Below are 19,237 nucleotides of genomic sequence, written 5' to 3' on the forward strand. Positions count from 1 at the left end.
GCTCCCTAGCAAACAACTTTCAGCAGCTACATGAAGCGCATAACTTAGAGAACTCAGAGAAACTACACATCTGTACCGATGGCTCCAAAACAGACGCAGCTCAAGGTTCTGCAGCAGTTTCTTCCACCTGCTCAGTAGCTGTGTGTCGTCCTGCTGAATGCAGTAAACTAGCTTTATATAACATAAACAAACACCATTTCAAGCAAGCTCTGATATATATACAGACTCCTTAAGTTCAGTCACTGCCACTTAATCTACTTTTTCTCCCACTCATCCTACTCTGGAACAGACCCGATTTAGATTGTCACTGTCAAACATCCAACAAGATGGTCGCCTTTTGTTTGAAATATCAAGCAGAAATTCCTTTTTGAATGCTTCAAATAATGGCTAAATAAGAGTAACATGCTATCTAAGTAAACGATTTTTGAAAAATATCTTTATAGCATGAATTTTAGGTGTTGTTGATTATAGAATCATAACCTAATGAGAATCCCATGCTTCCTAGAAAAGGCAGAGGTTCAGTTTTTCTGATTTATTTTCAACCAAACGTTGTTTGTTTATTGTAATGTTTTTGCTTCCAAATGGAAATTTTTTTTGTGTCAAGTCTCCCTCCAGCCAACCCCACTAAGCCTCTCCTAACCATTGGAGAGAAAAACAGGAACCCTTTTTCTCTCCAATGGTTAGGCCATACCAACAAGAAGTTCAGTTCCGATAAGTTATCCTCCTGAATCATTAGCGTTTGTGAAGTTAAACTTCCATAGCTAATTCCAACTTTGAAAGGGAGGTGCTGTGACTCCATATTCATAGTTAACGATGATTAAGTTCAGAAGGACGAAGAAATTAGCGTAATTCAGGACCACCTGAATTACGTGAATGCTTGGATTAGTGTGGTATAGAGCAGGTGGAACAAGATTGCTCTTATGGGCTGTTGATCAGCGCTGATAAGGAAGCAAAAAAGGGTAATCGCTTCTAAATATTATGGAAGACGCCAGTTATTGTGACAGAATGCTCAGGTCTTTTGTAGAATCAGATCTTCGGATTTGGGTTTCCGTGTTTTCCCTTAAGCATGAAGTATCAGTAACATCGTGTATGAAAATTGCTTTACTATTTGGTCGGTTTGCTTGTTTGATGCAAACCGACCACTGAGTAAACACCGCAAATATTCGGTAGAGTATGGTCTTTAGAATAGGAATTCTAAATGACTTTCTGTGAAGGACGGGCCCCAAATGATATGATGGAAAATGTATGAATACTAATGAAGAGCTACCAATCCCATAAATGTCAGGAATATTGTTGGCTTTAAAGAACAATGATGGAACAGGACCAAGACTGGAGATTTGTTAAACACCCATTGAGGATTAAAATTGCACACTCTTGAATTATGCAGAGTTTGGTAAAACCGCGGTCATAATCATTGTGCTAGCCACGAGGGGTTCGGTATAGAATCTTAGACTCTCAAGAAGTATAAGCTATGTTCACTCGTTCAGAAGAGTTACTGAGATAATTTTCCAGAGGTTCATGAAAATGACTGTAGCAGGGATATTTTCGAAAAATCCAACGCTGTTCAATTTTTATCAAAGGCTGGAAGTATCGCTGGAGTTAATATTTTATCGAAGACTTTGGAACAACTGTCAGGAACCAAGATCGCTCCTTGCTGGAAGCATCAGTGGGGAAACGAATACACAAGTAATCAATGAATATTCCGTTTGTAAACGGGCATTTAAATTGACACAGTTTGGCAATAGCAGTTGACCTTAGAGCTGTTCTGAAGTATATGAAATACAAGAGATGTTTATTTGTGCGTATGTGCTAGATAGCTCATACTCTGAATAGTAGTTGTGCAATAATTGGTAGCGCTATAGAGTTTTGTTATAGAGCCTACAGCAGGAATTGGCATATCCATGAAAAAAATGAATTTCAGATCCCTCATCAATTCCCTATTTCTCCAGAGAGGGGAGGAAGCGTTAACAATTTAAGAGAGGTTGCAGTAGGCCTGTACTGAGAAGATTTTTCATACATCTTCTAATAATAAAGGTGAACAAGCCACGTCTCTTACTGATTTGAGCTGCGGCTTTCAAGGAAAAATTCTTAAGGAATTTGCACGCTGTTTCTAACTTTTATTCATACAAAAATGTACAGGTCGGTCAAAACCATATTAAACACGCTGATACACTATACCCAGTTTAGTGAGCCAACAAAAGTTTGAATATCAGACATATAAAAATAGGATATTACACACAAATGTTCAAAATATCCGCCAACAGCATGCACACATGAATGGCGTCGTTTCTCAACTGTCCGACATACGATGGCGCACATGTCAGCTGTAATTTGGTCTGCTTTCTGTGTGTCATCGCCTACAGCCCTTGCAATGTTTGTGGTTTATTGGTATACACTTTATATTTTACGTATCCTCCTGAAAAAAAAAAAAAAAAAAAGTCTAGGGGTTTGAGGTCTGAAGATCTTTGTGGATACTCAAAAAGTATTCCACACATCGTTCGAGAAAGTCAGCAATGTATCTGGAAACATATCATCTATTAACAAATCAGAATAACTCTGCTCAGCAGTAGTTTTATTGGACTGTAAATTCTGATTATCTCAGGAGAGAAGAGCCTCATCCACACACGGATTCTTAGCAGGCTAATAACTTTCTGTACAGCGAGATGAATACTGGATTAGCTCAATCGCATTTATCAAGATCATTGTCCCTATTGCCTTGCTCGAATGCACTAACCGATATTTCCGGTTACCTTTTTTGATCAGCTGTTTCTAGTCTTAAGAAAATAGCAGAAATTCCCAGAAACAATTATTATACCTTTATTCATGCGATGTTTTTCTATTGGGAACAATCCACAGTGTTACCAAATCTACAAAAATGGCTCAAAGACAAATCAGCCTTTGAACTAGTTAATCTACTAGTTCTGAAGTAGTAATATCCTGATTCCAGAAGTGTAGTATAACTGCATTACAAACCGAATTTCCAATCTCTCATCCTTAAACAAAATCTCTGTTAAATTCTGTTGAATCTCGGGACATGCTAGCATTTCAATCAATGAGAGAGCGGATCAGGTTACAAAGAATCCTCTCAAAACCGATCGAACTTAGTTTGGTGTACCGATAACAAAGCTACAATACAAAAAACATATAACCCACAGTGGACGCTATTTCGTAAAACTGAAATAAATAATTAACTCCTACATATTAAACAGAAACCCGAACTGTGAAGCTCCAGCTACAGACGAGAAGTAGCAGCACTTTCAAGAACGCGCAGAGGTCATACTCACCGGATGCATTTCTTCCTTCTCACACCGAAGACGAACCACCCCAATGCATGTGTCAATCGGTGCTCGCTATTAGAAACATTCTACTAGAATGTGAGCATTTCAACTTCAATCCTTAATCTCTCTTTAACTTACAGCAACCAATAACTCTGTATCACTTCCTAGGGGGAGGATGTAAACGCATCGGAATTATTTCTTTATCTAAAGCGAATTAAACAGTTTGATGATTTATAAATGTTATTATCCTTTAATCACACAATTAGATTTATAGTTACAACGAAGCTATTAATCGCAATTTTGAAATGACCCAGTGTGAAAGGTAAAATACTTAAAAGTAAAAACAATTCAAGTGAAAACGTCATGATGCGAAAATTCAAGGGCACTAGACATGTACTCTCAACAAGAAATTGCGAAGAAAATTATGAGACTCCCCTCATAACAATTGGCGCATCGGCTCACAAGATTCTGAGCGAAACTGTGTAAACCAACATGAAGAAATGCCAACATAATCATAAGGTTTTGGAATGGATCTGTCGACTATTGTCATCTTTCCAGGAGACACAAAAACAGAGTTCTGGAGAGTGACTGTGGTCTACCTGTAAAAAAAGACTAATATGGCTTCTCGTTCTAATTGTTTGCTGCGAACAAGACCAGGTCAAACCTTTGTCTCTTGGTCAAAGGTTTGAACATTCTTCTGTCGCTCTCCTGGAAGAGGTAAGGGTGCCCCCATTTGCGGGAAAAGTTAATCTACTAGTCTGGAGGCCACACCTAAAATATGATATGGACCTTCTGAACATGATTCAAAGAAAAGTGGCCAGATTAGGAATGAGTTTGAATCGATGAACATAACGAAGAACGGATTAGAAATTAGGAACTACAAAGAAGTTGAGTAAATGAAAGGAAGATCTGTTTTCCCTTGTAGGTGGGACAACAACCAAGGGTCATAGGTATAAAATCCCAGGGAATAACAGATGACTGGATCTCACGAATTTAAATTACGGGCAGCGGGTTGTAGAGGCAGTGAGTCTAGTTAAGTTCAAAACGGAATTCAATAGTTACCTTGTGGGAATGGGAATATATGAGTATGTTCTTTTGTTTTATTATTTTTATTTAGTTATCTTTTTTGGCTGATGCTGAAAAATGTCCGCTTCCTGATATTCTCAAAAATATCGCAAGAATATTAGTTTTCTATGGTGGTCAGTATGGTTTAATCCTCACAGATTATCTCCAAAATTGCAATATCATCAGCTGATATAGTAGAGAGAATCGAATCGAATCCAATTCTTATTACAAAGGTGGTTGCACTACATCCATCATGACCAGAGAAAACTGCATTCTTTAGAAATTATACGTTTATTCGGACCTCATCAATACTGTATGACATTTCTTTGAGAAGCATTAGAGGATCATATCCGTTTCACATTACTTCGAGTTTTGGTTAGTTTTCCAATGAACATATCTGTTACTCCAACCATTGCGATAAGCTGTTTAAAAATTGAGGGGGGAAAAGGAGAAGGTGGGAGGAAGGAACGCTGACCTTTTCTCCACTATGCAAAGCTGCTAAAGCGCCATTAAAGAAAGAAAAGAAAGCCCAGCAAAGCTCTTGTACTCGATTTACATGCTGCCACATGGTAGAAAACCAATGTGTGGCTTTGAAATTTTGCCACATCCGCCTAACTTCACCCCTTCAGATTTCCTCCTGTTCCATCCTGAAGTTCCTTTTGCGTGTCAAGCATTTTCCTGCCGATGACGCAACAACTTTGGGATTGAGTCATAGTGTCGAGAAGTTTTCTACAAAAATGGCTTCCACAATTGTGTCCATCAGTGACAGAAATGTACCGGTCTGGCTTGTGGCTCTTTAGATAAGAACTACTAAAAATGTGGCGGATCTCGGACAGTATCCCCATGTTCAATATATGAACATGGAACTTTATTGAACTAGTTTGGAACCTTGCAACTTTTTTCCCTATTTTAAACAGCGCCTGCAGATACGCATGTAACTCACTATATTTGTTTAAAGGCATTTTACAGCCGAAACGTGTTGTAAATATGAATAATAACGAAAAGTAATAATAAGAATAACGGACGCTTGTGTGGGGTGTCCTCCCAAGGGAAGTAAGGGATGTATCCCCCTGAAATTTACAAAATATATAAAATACTTATAATATGTCAATATAACGAGATTAAACAAAATTTTTTTGCTTCGTTAACTTATTATGTACTTCTTATTGTTTTTAATTAAACTGGTGTTTTCCAAAAGTTTAATTATTTGGTATTCATAATCTAATAATCGGGTTTTTATGTTTTATTATGTTTTCTAATTTTTAGTCACTCTTTGTTATATGAGTTTTTTTCTTATACAAAATTTAAATTGCGAACTACTATAAACGAACACGCTTTACCCTATCCTTACAAACGTAATTCTTTCCATTGTGAATAAAGGCGTAACGCACCTCCTACTGAGCACTCCTCATACTATTAATCAGAATATATTCCTACTACAGTAAACCTGCCACAACGGCACCCTTATTATACGCTAAAGATAAATAAATAAACTGCTGGAGAGATGATCTTATCTGTTTATTTTTATCCCCTCACTAATATTTAAATTATGATTTATGTTCGCGGTGATTTATGGAAGTCTTTCATTTGAACAGCAAAAAAACAAAACAAAAAAAAAAATAAAAGTCGCACGTGAGATCACAAAATAAAAAATAAACAGAGAAAAAAAAAAAAAAAAAGCCAACCTTGAAACTGGGTGGTGCGTGGGCACGTGCCAAAAATATTCTCCCTTTATATTAGTCCGATACAAGTAATGCTTATTAGTCGGACGTAAAAGATCATTTTGCATATCCCATGATGCTCATCAGAGTGATCACGGCGGCGCAGATGGTTTACTCGTTGTATTAGACGGTTCACTTTAAGACAACCCTGTGTATTAGAAGAGAAGGAGACGAACGGAGTCCTACGGTGGCAGGGGGGGGACCGTTTTGGGTTTCTAATGTCAAGTCATTCCTGATAGCCACAGCGTGCCAATCACCTTGCAGTGGGCTGACCCCTGGCGGTCGCGGTTCCCGTGACCACTCCTCTGCGGTCATGACGCGAGCGGGCAGACGCTCCATAAGGCCTGAATTCCCAACTGCCGCATCGTTTATGGGTGTTTCCCGCGGCACGACTGCGCTTAGCATCTGCTGTTGCTGCTGCGCGAGGAGTAGTTGTGGCGTTTGGCCGACAACACTACCAACCTACGATCACAATTTCAGACCGTGGCTTGTCAGGAGAAACGCGCTACGACGGTTCACAAGATAACAGACGTGTAGGTAACGGCTGTTGGGTGGAGCTGCATCGGCCGAAGTCCACTTCCCCGACGGACAATTGGTGACCTTCTTTTTGACCCCTCCATCGAGGCCTTCTTACACTATTATGCGCGACACCGGCAGTGATGACCCCTACTTGCCCCTCAACACCTGATATGCTACTTGTTCTGTACCGCTACAAGAAAGGGTCATCGTAAATTCACTTCTGCGTTTACCATCTCGCCCTCCCCTAGTGGACTCTTCTAGTATTGAAGACAGTGTCAGAAGACATTTTTTTTTTTTTTTAATTTTTGTGAAACAGAACTTTTCATCGTCGGTACATTATTTAAATCACCCTTTCCGTGTTTTTAGTGGACCAGGTGTGTCCCAGCATCGTTTACAGTCCACTGAGGAAAAAATCCCTGTGAGAAAAATTAAAAAAAAAGAAAAAAAAAGTGTCCACGTGGAACAGAGAAAGAAAATCCGAGTGCATTAGAAATTAAAAATTACTGACCGCTTGGCCGCAAAAGGTCTCCAGCGTGCTCCAAGTGCCGAGGCGAACGGAGTTGAAGAGAAAAAAACCCGCCATAGACAGCGCTCTGTAGCTCCCCACGTTGCTGCATATGGCCTAACCCTACATCTACTCTCTCAAAGCGTGACACTCGTTATAATATGCAAATAAGGTCAGTTGTGTTCTGACTCTTGAGTGACACAGAAGCGCAGGTGCTCGGACTTACCCAGCATGCCCTAGTGGCCGCCATATTTGTTGTTCTTTGTGTCCACACAGACCTGTCAAGGTTTGGTTACCGCTTTAAAAATCCGATGAAATGTCACGGAGAAAACAGGAGAATCCTCAGCCAAGAAAGAACCTAGTCACAGGTAAGACATCTCCCTTATTTTTTTGCCTTGTGTACTGTTACGGGAGCCCTCCGCGCGCTTTCAAATTGCAGCCGGACAGGGCTTGGCTCTGGTCAAGGGCCATGACCACGATCCACAGTAATGGCGGTCGTCTGTGTTTTTTATGAGTTAGGCAGCGTGCAAGGCTTCATCAAGGCCTCTTTAAAGAAGAGGGTGCCCGCAGTTCTGTCCTTTTCGTAGCGATTTCGAACGGTCTACCCACTCGGTTAACTTCAGCCGAGCTACTGACGACAGTAACGATGCTCTACGAGCACGTGATGCTTTCCCGTTCGATTTAAATACTAAAAAGTGCGTGTGAGTCAGCCGACAACGTGGAGTCGTGTACATGTCTCGGCCTCTTTTTCCCCCCTCGTGCGTCTATTTCGCCCCGAAGCTGCTGTTTCGAGGAGTCCGTCGACGGTTCATCTCTGCCTGTCGATTATTTTAGTGTTCCGAAACTCGTAATGCATTTTTAAAAAACAAATGAAATCTGCGACTACGCTGGAAAATGCTTCTTTTTTTTCTTTTTTTTTTTCTAATGCGTAACGTTAGCCAACCGATGACGGCGCTTTCGTTGGCGGCGTGTCGGCACTAGTAACAGCTGGGCAGTCCCCGCTAACCCATGCTGTGAATCGTCGACAAGGCGTCCATGTGGTTTAGAGATTAGCACAGGGTAAGGCAGAGTGCTAGTCAAGACGGGAGGGGGGGGTTGTTGAGGGACGGTCAAGCTGTTTAGGGAGTTGTTTATTCCAGCTGAAGTTGTTTGTGAACACGAGGAAGTACTCTTTAAAAATAGCTGATTGATAATCAGCTTCCTTGCCTAGCTGTTGTCTGGTTTATTGAGTAGTAATAACTCGATTTTTTTTTTGTTTTTTATTATTCTATCTCTCTCTCGTAGGTGATAGACAGGTATTTCCAGTCTGTCCAAACTCTGGTGTTGGTTAAATGTATATTGTTTGTAGCCCACTCCATTTTAAATGTTTAGAGATGACAGTCAGGTGCTACCAACCCTCACACCCCTAAATAGACTTACTGGTTACTGTTTATTAGTAATGAGTGATGGTGGATAGAAGGAAAATTTAATAATTGTTTGCCTTTTGCTAATATATATATATATACAGTTTTTTTTTTTTTTTCATTTAAAATTATGGAGACTTAATATATATTCATTAGTTTTTTTTTTTTTTTTTTTTTAAACGATGAAGTTGGTGTAAATTAAACTACTGCACTACGCAAAGTATTACGATGACTGTAAAAATTCCATAATATCACACTTGCACAATTTTGCATTATGCAAAAGCACTTTGTCACCTATGACAAAGCATGTAGAAATATAGCTGACACATGGTCTGTTGAAACGTATTTTGTTTAGGGAGATCTTTTCAAAATTCCACAGTAATGCGTTATAAAACAAAGAAGGGATGTTTGTATACTTTTATTTTGATTTTTCGTGAGTCCTGTTTATATCTGCATGCGCCATTAAAGTGCGTGTGTTCTCATAACGAATTTTCAAATAATGAATTCCTCGTATTTCATTCGTAAACTCTGTCAGCCATATATTGCTTATATTATTGTAATACAAAAATCAAATCGGACTATTTCTGAATACATATCTACTGTATCGCTACTGCGCTAAATTTGACAAATAAAATTGCCAAGATAACTTAAAGTGGCTCACGTATGTGAGAAATCTCACTCTCTATTTCTGTTTAAATATCTTGAAAGTTTTCTGCTATATATCGCCTTCAAATATATAATTAAAGTATCATATGATACTCTTAATTTTTAGGGTGAAAATGCATTACCAAATATAGTAAAAAATATCTTTTTATAATGCTGACTGGTTGATATAGAAAGGATATAGAAATTAAATCTTAAAATATATTGAATACTACAAAATAATTACTGATAGCTCACTCTGAGGAACACTGTGGACACTTCGGGTCTCAATAAATGAATGTGATTGTATTTCTAACAGATACTGAATATTTTTATTATTACCAATTCCTTTATATTTAGGGAATACAAATATAAACATAATGTGGGCCAAAATGTCAAAGAAAACTAGTGAATGAATTACATACCAACAATTACCCCACACACCTTTCATATTTTTAGAATTTCTTTTGTCTATATGCAAGCTTCTTCAAATGCCCATAATAAATAAACTAATGTGTGCATATATATAGCTTGTATTATTGTTATTATATCAGTGGGAAAACTACACTTCATTTTAAACAATTATGTCACTGAATTTAAACACCAGAATTTTTAAATAATAACTTGACAATAAAAGAGCAGCCTTAGAATAATAAATATGCTTATTTTGTTGGTTCAGAGATGCATATAGTAAATAGCAGGTATTCGATTAGCAGGTTTCAAAATAAAATGAGAAACATAAACAATATGCACATATATGATGACTTTTTAATTGTGATATAAGGGTGATTCCCACAAGAAACAGTTTCTCATTCTTGTTTACACCATACTTTGGTCATCATGTACCAAGTTCAAAGAAAACAATCTCTGATTTCCACGCAAAACTTCCTTGAAACAATCCTCCAAGAATCATTTTCGTAATAGGAAATGTAGAGCTGAATATCCTTAAGAGTAAACGAAGGAAACTTGTTATAAAAAAAACAAGTATTTTGTTATAAAACAACAAAATAGGTATCTTCAAATGCATATACATATTTCTCTTTTTAATTTTCTTATTACGGCACCAGACAATACTTTATAGCCACTTAATACTGTTTTAGCCACAACTGTATTATTGAATAATAAGTATTTTTGAATATAATAACTTCCTAATGTTCACTGCAATAATATACACATACGCAGTAATTTTAGAACTTATCTTGTATGATTGAGTACTAAATCAGATGAATTAATAAGATTTCTAATGCCTCAAATTCCATTGTAGAAGATAAACCCAATAAAATTTCATATATTATCGATGTAAATAACAGTATTACTTCTGCATATATTCCTAGTAATGCAAAATAATAAGCTAATTTATGAAATATATTAGAACCTAAACACTTATTTGGATTAGCACACGCATTATTAATATTCGGAAATATATTACAAAGCCATCGATTCGGTTTAAACATCCTTGTAATATTATAACTGTTAATGGGGGTCAAGTTCACACCTATTTCTATTAAATGTAGTAGAAATTTTGAAATTGAGAATGTTAACAAGACCGCTAAAAGTTGGGTATCTTGTCCCGAAGACATTATACTCAGAATGAATAATTACTTTCGTTATTATAAGAGATGTTTTATGCAAAGTTTTGCTGTGAAGAACATGACTTATGCCTAACTATATGCAACCTTTTGGAAGTATGTTTGAAAGCGATTTCTCAGAGGTAGTCATTTTATCAACAACTCGCCCAGTTAAAAGTAGATGTAAATAAATCTAAGGATTACTAAATAGATATTGTTGGCGAAATAGTCGATTAATAGTTAGCCGTGGGACACGCTGTACATAATTATTTCTGTGCCTGAATTGAACGTTGAATTTATTCAGTCACAGGAGTACCCAAAGTAAAATTGTAGGCACATTAATGCTGTGCAAATAGCCTTTTTAAAGTTCCAAGCATTGTTTAGTTCCCCCATACTTCTTCTGTAAGTTGGTATATTCAAAAAAATTTTAAAAGGCATATTTAAGTTCGTACCAAAAAAAAACTAATCATACTTGCAGTAAGCACTGCAATTGATGATTATATCACAGTTGTAGTTTATGGATATAATTTACGACTACATGAGGCTCTCAGAATGTATATAGTCCCGTGTGGCCCAGCAAAATATATATATATAGTTATTCAAAATTATTGGAAGATCTACGAATAAGCACAACAGTATGCAAGTTGTCGGTGATGTAAACATTTATAGAAGACGTTGCTGTAGTATAGAAGTGTTACAGAGGAAGTGGTTGCGATATTGGAAGCGGCCAACGTGTAGGAACCTCATTCACAATCGAAATGTCACGTGGTAAAAAACTCTGAGAATAAGTGTTGGAGTGCCATAGGACACGACTTAGTGTACGACGAATTTTAGATTTTGTCAATCTGATCGCATAAAAAAATATCGAATAGTGGGGGCGTGGCAGATTTTAAACACCATTAATTTTTGGGGGGATGTAGCAAGAAAATTGTGCGCATTTTATAAATTTATTTTTCGTTATGACACTATATTGGATAACAATAAAAAAATAACAACTTTAGCAATAAGTCGTTTAACCAAAAAGCATCCTTTCTGGGAATAATAAAAAATAATAATAAAATTGTTATTTTCTACATCTGAGTGTTGTGAATCAAATCATAAGGGGAAAATTAATATTCTCAAGTGAAAAGCAGTTGGCCATGCCGAAATTGAACATCGACCAAAGAAAGATCTTTTATTTTGGCGAGAGTTTACCGATCGGACGTACTGCTCAGAAAAACTGACAAGTTTCCAAAGAATCACCCAAAGGTCCTGGAAAGTACAGGATCAGTTTTCAGTGGGCATGGTGTTCTTAGACGTTGCATTAACAGGGCTTTCATGGACTAGCTTCCCACCACCAAAACTGACACACACAAGTCTTGCATCACAAAAATTACTGCTCAGCGGTGGCTGCAATGGCCTCAAGATTGGAGGAGTGATATAAGATTTTGTGGAGGGATGAATCCCCGATATACCCTTTTTCATCAGGTGGTAGAACTTGGGTATGGTGAAATCCGTTTTAAAAAGATATGCATCTTTTAACTGTGAAGAACAGCGGCGACAATCTGGTTTGAAACTGTTTTTTCGTGGTGTGATATTGGAGTGATTAGTTTTATGGATCTAGCCATGAAGGAGTGATAGTGTGACATATTCGATGGCATCGTTCTTTCAGCAATGATGCAGTTTTACTGAGCAGGTCCGTGCGTTTAAGAAGAGGGCGATTTACTCTCTCTCTCCCATAGATATTGTTTTTCGGCTTACTTTTTGTGAGAGTTTGATGTTGAAAAGTATAACTTGATACTGATGGACTGACTCAGTTCATGGGGGTCAGCATCACTTGCCCAATTAAGAATGTAAAAATATTTCTGTTGACAAACCCGAAGAGATTTGACTTCAAGAAGCACCAGTTGTATTTTCTTAGGATTCTGCTATCTTCTGTGTATAATAATGGTCTAATGTCTTGTATAAACAAAATAAAAATTTAAGTGTCTTTTTTATGAAAACTCCAAACACGAAAATTATTAGAACCCCGTGGTACTTAGTACCGTGCTTGGATAGAAGGCTAAAAACACAAAAGATACTTGTTGACATTAATTAGACATGAATTTCTGTAGATTGTGAAGGAATGTTGTTCCAGATAGAACTATAAGGGATAAATGAGGGTGGGTAAAAGTTGGGTGTGTGAGTTTGGAGTTGGACATTAAATGAACGCTAACTGGCTGGATGTGCCACGTGTTCGGACTGCTTTGGAAGAGAATGAGGAAATTGGAGATGCCAATTCAGAAGAATAGTACCCAACGAAGTATCTACAAAAATACATGTAGCAGAAGTCTGTGACACTAAGAATAGTGGAGAGACTTCGTTAAGGGACCGGTCATTAATTAATGTCATCTTTTGAACAGTAAATATCTGAATATATTTGCTTTTAGTAGCTATTAAGATTAACTTTCTTTTGAAAATGTTTTTTTGTTTTTTACATTTTAATTCTTACATCTGAAACTTTACAAATTTGATGTGCAGTCCTGGTTGACGAAGTCTGCCATATTTAAACAAATAAGTACATTAATAAAATTCACAAAAGCAATTGTGATTCAATGAAACACCGAGGCCATTGTGTATTTTCACATTAAAAAATAAAATGGGCTTTTAACGATACATACGCGTACTGTATTTAAATACAATCTGAAAGACAAACTTTGGGGGGTGGAGTACAAAGCTTTTTCGCGTTTGTTGATCACGTGTCCAGCATTGAAATTAACGAATAATTAGTATCGCTCCCTTTCCTCATTGCAAAGGGCAGGTGAAAAACATTTTAAATATCTTTTCACCTGCGCAATACTCTGTGTCTATGGACCGACTTCACAAGTTTTGAACTAGCTCATATTACTAAGAGACTTCACACACAATGTTTTCGTATTGGAATTGAGGACTTGCCTCTGCCATCTTCTTGTTATGTAATCAAACACTTAGAATTCGGCTTCAGTTATAAAACTTATGTCGATACCAGCCTTAACTACTACGCAACATTTGTAATATCAAATGTAATATGTCCAACACGACCCCCAACCCTCTTTTTCTGTTTTTTAATGCAACCGAACCTTCATCTGGCTTCTTCACATCCTGTTCTTTTCATAATTTTTTTTTCTTCCTCTTCCTTTGGGGTAGTTTGTGTTTTTCCTCCCTCCTAGGGAGGAAGGTTTGCCGGCCATCTGCCACTTGAAAGAGGTCCCTGGCCACGCAACAAGCCCGGCGGAATTCACGTGCCTATGGTCGTCTCTCTCTCTCTCTCTCTCTCTCTCTCTCGTCTTAGAACTGCGACAGCTGTCCTGCCCCTATCCAGACCTCTGCTGTCTTTGGCCTGTAGTAGCACCACTCCAGCCAGCGTCGTCCGAGTTTCTTTTTTTTCTTCTTCTTCTTCTGTTTTTTTTTTTTCTAGGTCACAACTGGCCTCGTAAAATGGCGTCTCTTTTTTTTTCCCCTTCTCTCTTTTCTCACTTTTTTTTCCCGAAGACTGTTACCACTAGTGCCCGTCCTTTGAAAGGAGAGCTAAGAAGTGTTTTCTTATAATCAGTAGGGGAGAAAACGATTGTAACTCAGCAGAATAAGAGAGAAAAAGAGAGCGATATTCTAGTTTTGAGGTTATGACGATAAATAAAGGCGAAAAAAAAGTTAGTAAAAAAATTTCTAGGGTCAGCAATGTTAAGTGGATAGTTGAGAACAAAATGGGCCGATTTCTTTCTTTACCCCGTGTTACGGAACTATTTAACTCTGTGGAGAAATGAGTCATTTCAGAGCGATGAATGAAAGCCTTGGAATCAGCTGCCAGAATGAATTATTTGAAATTATTAATTATTTTTAAAAATTGTTGTGATATGTTTTTGAATAAAGTTGTTCCTTTAGTAAGGAACAACTTTACCCAATCTTTAGTCCCATTTATATCATTCCACAAGGAAATAATCACGTGATTTTAGAGGTTTACATCTGTTTTTTACAGTTTAAATGCAAACCCCAATAATTTACAGCGCGCAACACTAAGATTGGTACTTCAGATGCAATTCTATGGTCAACTCTCTTTTATCATAACATAGCAAGACCCTGGTTCCATTGGTCGGCATTTTCTTTCTGATATTTCTCTCAAACTGCCATATTATTGTGAAATGCAAGAGTTGTTTCTGTTTTATACCAATTAGTTTAGCAGTTAATTTCAGATTGCGATATTGGAAACTAAAACTTGGTTATCGATACTGCAATTTGTAATACAGTACAGTTTTACTTCTAATTCTACGCAGAAATCCCTCACTGCTTCTATAAATATATGAATACGTTTCGGTGTAGGTTTTTTGCTCGTGGAAAGCTATTCATTGTGATTTTACAGCGTCCATTCTTTTACACTCGAATGGTGAAGAGTTCTTACTTTGTAATACCCCCCCCCCCCAAGGCTTTTAAATAAACTACCTGTTTTTGTTCCCAAAGTAATAAATTGGTTTAGGATTAAGTGTAAATATTAAGTTTACTGGTAAGAAAGAATAAATTGATATAATGAGATAGTCCCCTCCCCCCACAAGTCATCCCGGAAGATAGCTTTATTAGATCTGTTTATTGGGAGACTGTTTCGGACTCATATTAATTTATCTTTGCATATAAATGAACTAATTAAATATTTCACGTGGAATGTGCGTTTTGTTAAATATTCTTTCTTTGTGGGAACGCTACTGTGAGCTTCTCAAGTTTAATTAATCCAGGATTGCGTTATCCAAATACAGAACCTTGCGATTACTTTGGTGTCTTCGGTAAATTTTGACCTCATGGTTGTTGTACCTTCAACAGAGTGATTAATAAATATCAACATGGCCTCTTTCCTCCAAGGGTAGGGACTTTTCTGGAGTTGTGGTTTATTGAAAATAACGGGATGATTCAAATTATCGGAAATTGGATGTGCTAAAAAGATTCAAGAGAAAATGCGCCGCCGGTATCCATTTGTGTGGAAATGACGCCAGGATTTTGTTATGAAAAAATTGTTTCGATTTTAAATCGTTCATATATTTGACACCGTGTAGAAAGTGTTAGATTCGGAAATTCCACCAAAACAAGACATTGACCACACAATACATGCCATTTACAAAAAATACACGGTGGCCTTTGTGCAAAAAAAATTCCGTCAACTTCTAGTCCTTTTTTTCAACTTCAAGTGTGATGAATCTTCCAGTTTGTTTCTTAGCCGATAGCAAAATCGAATAGTTCCCAGTAGCTGTTATCCGGGACATGAGTACTGCCAAGTCAAAAAGCATGTCCAGGTAATCCCAAATATTTATTAATTTCATCGGCCAACTGTGTTTATGGTTTATCCGTGATGTTACAAAAGCTCTCTAGTGGACCAATATGGTCCATTCTCTTCCTTCTGAAGATAAAAATTAAAAGTTTGTGGGAATTATGCCAGTGAAGGAAGTTTGTCTGCAGTTTAAGCAGAACAGCACAGCTCTTGAACTGCCATTACCTTCAGCAAGTGACCTAATTATTTTATTATTTTTTTTATTTATTTGGTTGTTAATTTATGTATTTATTTTTTTTCTGTTCCTGTTCCATGGATAACAGGGTGCCATATATCATACATGATGCATTTTGTAATGTTTGTGCAATCAAGCTCTTCTCCTGGGGCAAGGTTATTGTATGGTTTTAGGGGCATCGTATTATATGTTGCGCCGTGTATGCGGCCCCGAGTGCCAAGCGATATTAGTGACCACAGCGCCTTTCCAGAGTGATTATCTAGTACGCTTAATTGTAAATACGTTTCTCCTGAGTTTCGAAAGTCCGATAACTCCTGAAGATTATAATTAAATAGATATATTCAAATACTATAACCTAGAAAGGAAAGCCACCTTTCTTTAATCCCTCTTTTTATTTTTAGTTATTACTAACCCTTTTCTTCGCTTGGGTCACTAGGCGGCACCGCTCTTGCCTCCACGTGGCGGGGCTGGTAACCTGGGAGAAAAAGACAATCTCCCGGGGCCAAAAAGAGCATACCATGAGTAAATCAAACTCAGACTTATCTGGGCTGCCAGACGCAACCCAGATATCAAAAAAGAAAGACAGTTCCACAGCAGGAACGGCAAAGCGCCAAAAAACTGAGCCAGAGACATATCCAATTCCAACCTATCTAATCATCCATTCAACTGGTGAGAATGCAGTTGGCAAACTCTCTCCCTTTAGAATCCAAAAGGAATTGGAAAGTAAAGCAGGATCTCCGAAATCCGTAAAAAGACTCAGATCAGGAGATATTCTCATTGAGACATCTAATACCAAACATTCTGAGCGACTTCTGAAAACAAATTTCTTTGCAGGTCTCCCAGTAACCGTAACACCCCACAGATCACTAAACACCTCTAAAGGAGTGATCTCAAACTGGGACTTACTAGATGTAACTGAAGAAGAAATGCTAGAAGAACTGAAAGAACAAGGAGTTATTCATGTCAAGAGAATCTCCACGAGAAAAGATGGTAATCTCATCCCTACCCGCAATCTGATCTTGACCTTTAACACACCGAATCGTCCATCATCCATTAAGGCCGGATATCTGGTATGTAATGTGAGACCATACGTCCCAAACCCGCTACGGTGTTTCCGATGCCAGAAGTATGGACATTCCCAAACAGCTTGCCGGGGAACCCCTACTTGCGCAAAGTGTGGTTCAATCGAACACGATTGCGAAAACTGTAATGCTCCTCAATCAGTATGTCCAAATTGCAAAAAGGATCATCCCGCTTATGCCAGAATATGCGAGCGCTGGAAAAGTGAGAAACTTATCCAAAAATATAAAACTGAGCATAATGTTTCTTACCAAGAAGCAAAAAGAATCATCTCACCACCAATTCATTCAGACAGACCTACGTATGCCCAAGCCACCAAAAAATTCCAATCAACCGGATCGCAAACTGAAATAACAGTACCTCCAAAGCAGTCTTTCTCAAATTACGTAAAATCTTTGTACAGTGCAACTCAAACCCAAGCAGTCAATACACCAATTACCATACCACAAGAAAACATACACACTCCGGACGAAGGATTTAAAGAAAAACATATCCTAACTTCTAGTCACCAACAACAAATGGACACTAAAGAAAAATCAGCAGATGACCCTGTTCTTCAAATCTTTGTTGAAGAAGATATGGACACCGAAAGGCCTTCCTTCCCAAAAAAAGATAAAAACAAAAGTGAAAAACAGAAAACATCAACAACCCGAAAACGCTCAGAAAGTCTAATAAGAGATAAACAATGAACAGAATAATACAATGGAACTGTCGTGGATTCCGCGCCAATATCGATGACCTATACGATCTTTCCTGTAAATACTCACCAATATGTATCTGCCTTCAAGAAACTTATTTAAAACCCCAAAATACACCAAAACTGTCTCATTATAACATTATTAGAAAAGACAGAACCAATCAGAATATCGCACATGGTGGCGTAGCTATTTTAACAAACCCACATATTCCTACCAAACAGGTCTCACTGAACACTCCCCTCGAGGCAATAGCAGTCCGTATAGCTGCTGACATCCATATGACAATCTGCTCCTTATACATTCCACCAAGCTATACCTTCCAGCAAAATGATCTCAACAATCTTATAGCTCAACTCCCAACACCTTTCCTCATTCTGGGAGACTTAAATGGTCATCACACTCTTTGGGGTAACAACAGCATCGACCAAAGAGGAAAACTAATTGAACAGTGTCTTGACAATAACAACCTCCTTCTTCTAAATGACGGTTCACCTACATACGTTCACCTTCCTTCAGGAACAAGCACTGCAATAGATTTGTCTATCTGTTCTGCAACCTTATATCCTATTCTAAAGTGGACGGTAAACAACGATCCGCTACATAGCGATCATTTCCCCATAATAATTGAATTACTTAATAAGCCCCCTCATCATCCTACTAAAATTCCGCACTGGCTTACTGATAAAGCAGATTGGCAGTCCTATAAAAAATTAACCAAGCTTGATCCCGAAATAATCCAAAATTCCACAACTGACGAAGCAGTTGACTATGTCACCAAAATGATATTACATGCAGCAGAACAAACCGTACCGAAATCCTCATCAAAATTACCGATTCATCCAAAAACCTGGTGGAGCGATGAATGCCTTGTGGCTAAAAAAATGCAAAGTAAAGCTTGGAATTCTTTTCGCCGGAGTCCAACTACAACCAATCTCATTCAATATAAGCGTGCTAGAGCAAGAGCGAGATATGTTAGACGCTGCAATAAAAAGGCTGCTTGGATCCGCTTCACTTCGACTATTAATCAAGCAATGCCTACACATAAAATTTGGAAAGCAATCAGAAAAATGAGTGGCAAATATAAACCGATACCCCTACCCATCATGGAATGGAGAGGGCAGAATGTAAATGATCCTGCTGGAATTGCCAATATACTAGGTGAAACCTTTGCAAAAACATCAGCAATAGAAAGTTATACACCGACCTTCAGAAGATTAAAAACAAGTTTAGAAAAACATAAGTTAAACTTCTCTTCAAAAGGAGATGAACAATATA

At 37.8% G+C, this 19,237-nt stretch overlaps 1 protein-coding gene across 1 annotated transcript in view; it reads left to right on the forward strand.

Moving 5' to 3' along the window:
- The first annotated feature begins 6,239 nt into the window (after positions 1–6,239).
- Positions 6,240–19,237, forward strand: part of LOC150081882 (BCL11 transcription factor A-like) — a 180,014-nt gene continuing 167,016 nt past the window's right edge. Inside the window, exon 1 of the mRNA XM_090378953.1 lies at positions 6,240–7,456. Coding sequence (XP_090235079.1) covers positions 7,405–7,456 — 52 coding nt within the window. The 5' untranslated portion in view covers positions 6,240–7,404. The remainder of the gene's footprint in view (positions 7,457–19,237) is intronic.

The sequence above is a fragment of the Mastigoproctus giganteus genome, chromosome 8 (assembly GCF_048544385.1).
Source record: "Mastigoproctus giganteus isolate SK-2022 chromosome 8, ASM4854438v1, whole genome shotgun sequence".
Taxonomy (NCBI): domain Eukaryota; kingdom Metazoa; phylum Arthropoda; class Arachnida; order Uropygi; family Thelyphonidae; genus Mastigoproctus; species Mastigoproctus giganteus.